This window comes from Nicotiana tabacum, chromosome 17, assembly GCF_000715075.1.
Source record: "Nicotiana tabacum cultivar K326 chromosome 17, ASM71507v2, whole genome shotgun sequence".
NCBI lineage: Eukaryota > Viridiplantae > Streptophyta > Magnoliopsida > Solanales > Solanaceae > Nicotiana > Nicotiana tabacum.
This window is the reverse complement of record NC_134096.1, coordinates 140,082,005-140,091,110: the sequence shown is the minus strand read 5'-3', so window position 1 is coordinate 140,091,110 and position 9,106 is coordinate 140,082,005. Positions and strand designations below refer to the sequence as shown.

The following is a 9,106-nucleotide window of genomic DNA, read 5'->3' as shown; positions in this document are numbered from 1 at the left end:
ACGACCGGCCGGGTCGTTACAATATCATTCATGTTAATTTAAATAATATCTTTAAAGATAGAAATTTCATATATATCTTTATTCAACAAAAAATATTGTGATTCGGAGTTAACTATCTGATGTTAAACTTATTTTGTTGGAATTAAACATCAAGGAAAAAGAAGTAAAATGGTACTAATATTTCATCAACTTGCTTTTTCTTTGTGTTTGTGTGTTGTTTTTTCTTCGTATTCTAATTTAAAATTTAAAATATATCTTTTTTTAGTAAAATAATAAGTAGGCTTATTGGTAGCACAATAATTCATAGGCAACACATTTTGGTAATTTTCGGGCATGTTAAATTTAAGAAAAAAAGTTCCTAATTTATTTAAACCTCGTTAACTTATGAATAATCAAAGAGTTTGTATTTTTATTAGTCGATAATTCACTTGTTAATAGTATTAAATAAGATGAGATATCTTCTTCTAACATAAAAAAAATATGTGTTACATTAGAGGTGGACCTCGATATATAGAAACAAATATTTGTAAAGGAGTATCAACTCTACTATTTCTTTTAATAGACTTTTCTCATTAAGTTCTTGAATTAAAGATAATTGATTGAGCAATTGCACCTTAAAATATTTACTTAGCATTCAAAATAATCACAAAAAATTCAAATGGTGAAATTAATGCAGCTTGAATAGTAATACCGTGAGTTCTAATTTGAGTATGTGTTATTTCTTAGTCAGATTACTCTTTTCTACACACACACACACACACACATAAATTTACTATTAGTATTTTAAATTAAGTCGGAACAAGATTTTTTCTAAATGAGAATATATATATATATAATATTTTATTATTAATATTTTAAATTAAGTCGGAACAAGATTTTTTCTAAATGAGAATAGCTTAATTGATAATTAATAAAAGTAACATAATATTTTGGTTTAAAATGGCGTCGTAATATTAAGGATTAGCCTTTTGTAAAATAATTTATATTTTGTTTGGTTATAGTAGTTAATATTCTGCTTATTCTTATCTTTAATATCAAATAGAATATTAAAACGGAAAATGTTACTCGCTTTTAAACTATAAAGCAAGAGAAAAAAATATTTACAAAAATTAAATATTACATAATTAGTACAATATTTAATTAGTGTATTCATTTAAGGGAAAATTTATTTTTCAAATCTGATGTAATTGTTTCTTTTGAGTTGAGAGTCTATCAGAAACAATCTCTTTACTTTTGCGAGGTAAGCGTAAGGTTTATGTATACATTATCATCTCCATATCACATACTATAAAAATATATTGGGTATATTATTATTGTTGATTTAAGGAGAAATTGGATGTGAGATGATAAATTTAAGTGGAGTTCACATAGTCAATAATCTAAACATGTCCATAGGAACGTAAATTGTAAAATTACGGTGTGAAATGATATTCACCCTCATGATGTTATCAATTAGTAAATATGCAATACCATAGTTCGTTATTTGAGTTATTCATAATTTTCATACTATATTAGATGAAAAGAACTTTAATCATTAATTTGTTAAAGAATTCTGAGAGTCAATTGTGCTAATTAGTGAATTCGACGTATGATGTGCATAGGAACTGTTGGGCGATCCACGAGCGTTGAGAGTTAGGCGTGTTTAGGGCGTATAATCTGGCGCTTGGAGGCGTAAGCCTCACAGAACTAAGCCCCACATATGAGTCTCAAGGTGCTTTGATAGTGCCCCGCCCCCGGACGAGTCCCAAAAAGTCTTTTAAAATACTGATAAACATTAGTACATATTACGATATATTTTTCCTCAACCTATTTGCTCACCAAATTTGACATAATCTGCCCATTTGATACCCTAAGATACAAGCTTATTTTGCTACTAGCAAGGGATACAGTACTTAGTAGGGGTGTCAATGGTACGGTTCAGCCGATAATTTTTAAAAAATTATACCATACCAAGTTTTCGGTTATTTTAATGTACATAACTAAATTTAGACTTTTCAAAACCGTCCCAATCATTCGGTTTCCATTCGGTATCGGTATAGTTCGATAATTTTTCGGTATTTTATTTAAACTTCATCTAAGTATCATACCATTATTAAAATGTCTAATTCCTTATACAAAATAATAAAAAACTTTATGTGATACACTAAATATATAATTCTTGTACCACGTAGACTGCTATGGTTTTAGATTGGTACTGGCCATGAGAATTGATGCAAATTTTACTGTACTCTTTTAGTCTTTTACGTGACTTACAATCAACTACTATAGAAAGAACATTAGAATTTATCCATAGAAACTACACATCATGTAAGCTAGAGTATATATGAAAAATGGTATTCTACAAAATATCGCAAATGCCATATAAACCAGGAAACTCAAAGTAAAGCTTATCTACTTGCAGCGATTTGCTGTAAAATGTTCTCTGGAAATTTGCTAAAAGTTTTGCATAGTCATAGTAAAACTACCATTTAGAAAAGTATCAGCTAATTTCCAACAAAACTAAATACTAAGAAATGATCTAGCAAGCATCAAGGCAATAAGGACGACAGCACAGAAAGATGTGAATTGTGAAAATATCATCTTCCTTCTATATCTGTGGAAACAAGACAACTAAGTTGTCATTATTTCATGATAAAATGCATATTTTATGAAAAACTAACTATATAGTAATTTTACCAGCGAGAGTTTTGAACCTTATTCGTCAATACTAGTAGAGATGGCTGCTGCAGAATTTAGACAATCTGCAAAGTATAAGATAAATAAAATTGACTAAATAACCATTGTAATATTCACATGAACAATGAAAAATTAAATTAATAAAAGATTTTATTACCTTCTTCAATCTCCTCAATCTTCTCGATATTATCCAGTGATTCACGTAAATCAATAGGAGTAGACCGCAATCAATTTTGTGCACAAATAAGAGCTTCCACTGTTTTAGGAGTTAGAGAACTCCTAAATGAATCAATTACACGACCACCGGTGCTTAAAGCTTGTTCACTAGATACGGTAGACACTGGAATGGCTAGAATATCTTTGGCCAACTTTGAGAGAATAAGGTATTTAGTTATATTTGCTTTCCACCAAGCTAAGAGATCAAATTCAGTTTTCTTTTCTATCAGCTCGTCACTCAAGTATTTGGTTAATTATCTCTGATGTGTTCTCTGTTTTCTTTAGCAATTTTATGCGCTTAGAGAATTGAGAATCAAGGAAATCTAAACTTTTATCACATTCATTAATATCCATCCATAAACTTCTTTAGAAGTTAAATCTTCAATTTTTTCTTGTTCACCACTGTATAGTCTCTTGTAATCATGATACAACTCATCTAAAGATTCCGATATACTAGCAGTCCTTGATCTTGTTAAGACATTATCATGGCCATACATTTCACCAAAGCAAAACTCAATATAATTTAACTTGTAACGCGGATCTAGAATAATAGCAACAAACAACAAGTAATTGGTCTTACTGTTAAAAGACCAATACTTATCAAATTTCTCCATCATTCTTAATACCATGCTTCACATGTCATCATCCTCATGAACAGAAAGAGACACAATTGTAGAATGAATAGCAACTAATTCACGAAAAAACGTATTAGAAGTAGTATACAAAGAGCTTGAAAACTTTAATGTCACACTATAAAATAACTTTAAAAACTTTGCAAAGCATCTTGCAGCTTGAAAATCATCATGCTTAGGAGGGCCAATGGTTTTCTGATCTCTTTTTTTCTTATTCACAAACTTCTTCCTCCCATTGTTCGCTTCTTCACAAGAATTATCAACATCATTAATTTTAGAAGATCCAGTAGTTTTTTAATCTTTTTCTTTGTTATTTCTTGTATCTTTCTTTTCACATGTCGCTCCATTATAACCTCCTTCAAAGTAGTTTCTATAATTTGGACCGTCTAATTCCATCCTTACAAAAGGTTTCTCAAATTTCTCAACATGTTCCAACATCTTATATGTGAAATTCCATCTAGTATCAACGTCAAGACAAACAAGATGGTTATATGAGATCTTTTCTTTCTCAACACATTTCTTGAACAAACTATATTTAGCAGGAGAAGATCGCATATATCTAATTGCATTTCGAATCCTAATAATGGCCTTATCTTGCTCTGCTAGGCCTTCTTTTACAATTAAATTGACAATGTGGGCAGCACATCTAACATGCATGTATTTATTCTCTAAGATTGAATCTTTCCACTTCACACACTTCATCAAGTAATCAAGACAAGTATCATTTGAACTTGCATTATCTACTGTCATTGTAAATACATTTTCAATTCCCCAATTAATTAAACATTCCTCAATAGAACCACCAACAATCCTTTCTGCATGACTCTCAATGAGCTGAAAGTTTAAAATTCTTTTTTAGTACAACCAATCATTGTCAATCTAATGTGCTGTAAGACACATATAATTAAGATTCTGAATTGACGTCCAAGTGTCCGTGGTAAGGCACAAACGATGATTTTTAATTAGTTTTTTCAACTTGACTTTCTCTTTAACGTAAAGCTCCAAACAATCTCTTACCACTGTATTTCTCGAAGGGATTATGAATCTAGGTTCAAGTGCTCTAGTGTATCTTTCAAAACCTTCCCCTTCTACAATCTTAATAGGTGATTCATCAATTATAATCATGGCAGCCAATGCATTTCTAACTTCTTCTACATTAATTGGTCTTACTTTACCAGTTTCTTTACCATCACCCTTTTCAGCTTTAATGGTAAAATCAACTATAGATTTTTGTTTTGTATCGCTTTTGTATGGATATAATTTACACCGACCGAACCGATCAAACCGAATATAACAAAGTAGTATATTTGAAAAGCTATAGATTTTTACTATAGCTTATAGATTTTTGTAGGGTTATGTAGGTTACTATAGCCTAACAAAGCAGTAGATTTTTATAGGTTACTATAGCCTAACAAAGCTATAAATTTGCCATAAAGCTTTGTGTTATGTGATGTTTTCTATCTTATACCATATTTGAAACTTATTTACTAAAATTATCCATAATTAGTATATTACCTGTCCTAAACAAGTTTTTCTTACAATTTATATACAATCCATTATTAACGCCTTAAATAGGGTATTTAGTTACACAATTTTCCTTATTTTTTTTTTTTCTCGTCTCCCCTCAATTTCCCTAAAGAACATAAAACAAGTGTTTTCTTTGTATACACCTTCACTTTAAAGCTGGGCATTCATCAGATTAAGATTTGAGGTTTTTTGCATTTCTGGACTTATGTTAAACTACATTCATTAGAAAGCAACCTTAGGATTTTAAATCCTCGTCATTTATTGACTCTTGTCTGTTTTTAAAATTTGACCTTTTGCTTAATCATGGTACTACAGCTTAGGAGGTCTTGATCTAGTCTTCCCCCGCGAATTGTTTGTTCACTTTTTGGTGTTATCAATAAAAATCAACTACTTCCTGGTGGTTTTATTTGAAAAAGCAGGAAAGAATAAAATAAAATAGAAAAGTCGAAGAAAAAATAACAAGACACCAAATATAAATTGGTCAAAATTGTTGCTATGAAAAGTCATGATAGTCTCTTTCCACAAGCTTTCCTACAAGAAACATGTCCAGATATCATTTGTACTCAGAAAAAACTTTGAAAAAATCTTACTGAAAAATGTTTCAAATCATTGACTATTCTGAGTTGCACTTTTGGCTTTGAACAACCGAAAAGAGATGATCATACTATTATTATCTGCAGCAACTGTTTTTTTTTTTTGGTCTCTAGCTGCCAAAATGGAATCTTTAGCCAATTACATCTTCTTCCTCATCTTGACCTTATTCTGCCGCAAAAAATGTATCATTAACCTTTCATCTGTAGCTGCAATAACCTCAATGAAGCCTGGTGATGAACTCAATCACTCACAAGTACTTGATTCAGAAGGTGGAAAGTTCAAGTTAGGGTTTTTCTCTATCCCACAAACGAATAAAAATTATCTTGGAATATGGTATGCAGGTGATCCACAAGATAAGAAATTATGGATAGCCAATCCGAATACACCTATATTGAACAACTCAGGATTGCTCACCATAGATTCTACAGGAATATTGAAAATCACCAGTGGAGGGAAGACAGTTGTGAATATTGCCCCTCCTTTATTGACAGGAAGTTTAATAGCTAGGCTTCAAGATTCTGGAAATTTTGTGCTTCAGGATGAAACTCGGAATAGTACTTTATGGCAAAGCTTTGATCATCCTACCGATTGTCTTTTGCCTGGTATGAAGCTTGGTTATAACCTTACAACAAAGCAGAATTGGACTTTAACTTCTTGGTTGAGTAGTTATATTCCGGCCTCGGGGGCTTTTACTTTAAGTTTGGAGTCCATTCAAGATGCATTTCAGTTGGTTATACGTCGAAGGGGCGGGGTTTATTGGACTAGTGGATCTTGGAGAAATCAAGGTTTTCCATTCTTAACTGCTTTGAATGATTCTTTTAACAGATATCAGTATAATCTCAGCTTGGTGTCTGAAAAAGATGGCGTGTTCTTCCAATTTGATGCTCCAGAAGGAAGTTTCCCAAGTCTTGAGTTCTCTTCAAATGGGGCTATTATTGGCGGTGGTGAAGACGGTCGTATATACGCGCTTTATAATGAATTCTGTTATGGTTATGAAAGTGACGATGGTTGTGTCTCTACTCAGTTGCCTGAGTGCCGAAAGGATGGAGATAAATTTGAGCAAAAGAGTGGAGACTTTATTGATAGATCTTATAATAACTATTATGATAATGCAAGCATTAGTCTTGGTGATTGTATGCAGAAGTGCTGGGAGGACTGCAGTTGTGTTGGCTTCACCACCAGCAGCGCTGAAACAGGATGCGTGATTTGGAGCGGAAATGGAGAGTTTCAAGTCGATGAGAGTGGTAACACAGTGAAAAAATATGTTCTGGTTTCATCAAAATCATCTAAAAGTAAATCTTTATATCAGGAATACACCTTATTTATTAACTTATATAGATTGTATTGGTCAAGGGTCAACCATATAACATTCAATAATGCAGGAAAACAAAAAACTTGGATATGGATAGTGATTGTTGTAGCTGTTGTTATCCCTTTGCTTATATCTGGTTTCATCTTCTACATTATAATGAGAAGACGCAAACTACAAGGTAAATCTCCAAAAAGTGATTTAGCAACTAGTATGTTGTTTATCAATTATGTGGATCATGTATTTAAATCTACAAACTTCTCTTTCACAGATGAGAAAGAAAAGGAGGAAGAGTATATACGTGAGTTGAAAGCGTCAGACAGCTTCAACAACACAAATTTGAGAGAAGAAGATGGAAGGGAAGTACATAATTTGAAGATATTTAGCTTTGGATTCATATTGGCAGCCACAAACAACTTCTCGATTGAAAACAAGCTCGGAGAGGGTGGTTTTGGACCTGTTTATAAGGTATATTTACACCATGTTATATGTGCCCGAAAAACTTTCTTAGTACCATCACTGCATAACTGAATTACCTTTAAAAAAAATCTATGACAGGGAAAATTTCCAGATGGGAGAGAGGTTGCAGTCAAGAGACTTTCAAGGACATCAGGTCAAGGGATTGAGGAGTTCAAGAATGAGCTTATACTAATTGCCAAAGTTCAGCACACAAATCTAGTTCGAGTTATAGGATGTTGTATTCACGGAGATGAAAAAATGTTGCTATATGAGTACATGCCCAACAAGAGCTTGGACTTCTTCCTCTTTGGTTTGTTATTATTCCAAAAAAAGACGAAATCATCAAGTAGTTTTCAAAAATTTTGATGAAATACTTTCTGTCGTTGGCAGATCCTGAAAGAAAGAAGCTACTGGATTGGCAGAAACGTTTTGACATTATTGAAGGAATTGCTCAAGGATTGCTCTATCTTCACAAATACTCAAGAATGAAAGTGATACATAGGGATCTTAAAGCTAGTAATGTGCTGTTGGATGAAAACATGAATCCCAAGATAGCTGATTTTGGTTTGGCAAGAATTTTCAAACAGAACGAGACGGAGGCAGTGACTCGCAGGGTTGTAGGAACATAGTGAGTTGAGCTTGTGTTATTTCTTGATATCAATTCACAAAACATGTAGAATATTCATACTGATTTGAGTAGGAAATTTCTGTCTTTACACAGTGGTTACATGGCTCCCGAGTTCGCCATGGAAGGAGCATTCTCAAGCAAGTCTGATGTCTTCAGTTTTGGAGTCTTAATGCTTGAAATTGTGAGTGGTCATAGAACTACTAGGTTAAAACAATTTGATCGCCCACTCAACTTAATAGGTTATGTAAGTTTTCTTGACACCCTTTTTAAGTTTTAAGTATTAAAATTACGAAATTTGAGATAATTGATCATTCTGGATTAGGCATGGGAACTATGGAAGGAAGGGTGTGCATTGGAATTGAAGGATCCAGCTCTTGGAGATCTGTGTGACACTAAACTGTTATTACGAGTTATTCATGTCGGACTGTTATGTGTACAAGAAGGTGCAACAGATAGGCCAACAATGTCTGATGTTATCTCAATGCTTGGTAATGAAAGTATGGCAATGCCTCCTGCGAAACAACCAGCATTTTTCACAGGAAGAAATGAAGCTGAATCAAATTCATCTGGAACCAAAGCAGAACAATGTTCGGTTAATGATTTGTCCATCATTGTCCTTGAAGCAAGATAAGACTTCTGACACATTCTGTTGCTGTAATTGGATTGCAGATAGATCATCACTTAAGTTTCATCTGCTCATTGTGCAGAGCACAGTAACTATACAAGAAAAACATGTGTCCTTGTGGTATGAATCAGTTAACTTTTATTGTTGTTTACACTTAAAATTGGATAACAATTAAATTTATAAGGAGGTTCTAAGGATACGCAATTTCACTTAATACCTATAGACAAATATGAAGATTAATAACAGAAATGAACTATAAAATAAAGCGAACCAGTATTGAAACGAAATTCAATCCTCTAGAGTGCCCTCGAACTGACTGATACCAAAATAGTTAAAAATAAAGCAAAATTGATGAACAATCGTATCAACAAGAAAGAAAATTGTATTGTTTTTTTATGTGAGAAATGTTTCTTACAAATGGTTAACACTCCCCTTTATAT

At 32.5% G+C, this 9,106-nt stretch overlaps 1 protein-coding gene across 2 annotated transcripts; it reads left to right on the top strand.

The window, feature by feature from the left end:
• The first annotated feature begins 5,579 nt into the window (after positions 1–5,579).
• Positions 5,580–8,772, top strand: LOC107766250 (G-type lectin S-receptor-like serine/threonine-protein kinase CES101). Of its 2 annotated transcripts, XM_016585004.2 has the most exons (7): positions 5,580–6,937; positions 7,028–7,135; positions 7,226–7,422; positions 7,513–7,723; positions 7,804–8,041; positions 8,135–8,285; positions 8,364–8,772. In XM_016585004.2, exons 1-7 carry the CDS (start codon positions 5,707–5,709, stop codon positions 8,670–8,672), a joined length of 2,445 nt encoding a protein of 814 aa, XP_016440490.1. In that variant the 5' UTR covers positions 5,580–5,706; the 3' UTR covers positions 8,673–8,772. The 2 variants fall into 2 exon arrangements, with proteins under 2 accessions (XP_016440490.1, XP_016440491.1); XM_016585005.2 differs by lacking the exon at positions 8,364–8,772 and having other exon boundaries at positions 8,114–8,253.
• The last annotated feature ends 334 nt before the right edge of the window (positions 8,773–9,106 follow it).

What these genes read in the sequence shown, in the direction of transcription:
- LOC107766250 (XM_016585004.2), top strand. Translation starts at nt 5,707, where the DNA reads ATGATCATACTATTATTATCTGCAGCAACTGTTTTTTTTTTTTGGTCT. An exon ending in CGCAGGGTTGTAGGAACATA is followed by an intron (nt 8,042 to 8,134) that starts GTGAGTTGAGCT and finishes GTCTTTACACAG; the next exon opens with TGGTTACATGGCTCCCGAGT. An exon ending in CACTCAACTTAATAGGTTAT is followed by an intron (nt 8,286 to 8,363) that starts GTAAGTTTTCTT and finishes ATTCTGGATTAG; the next exon opens with GCATGGGAACTATGGAAGGA.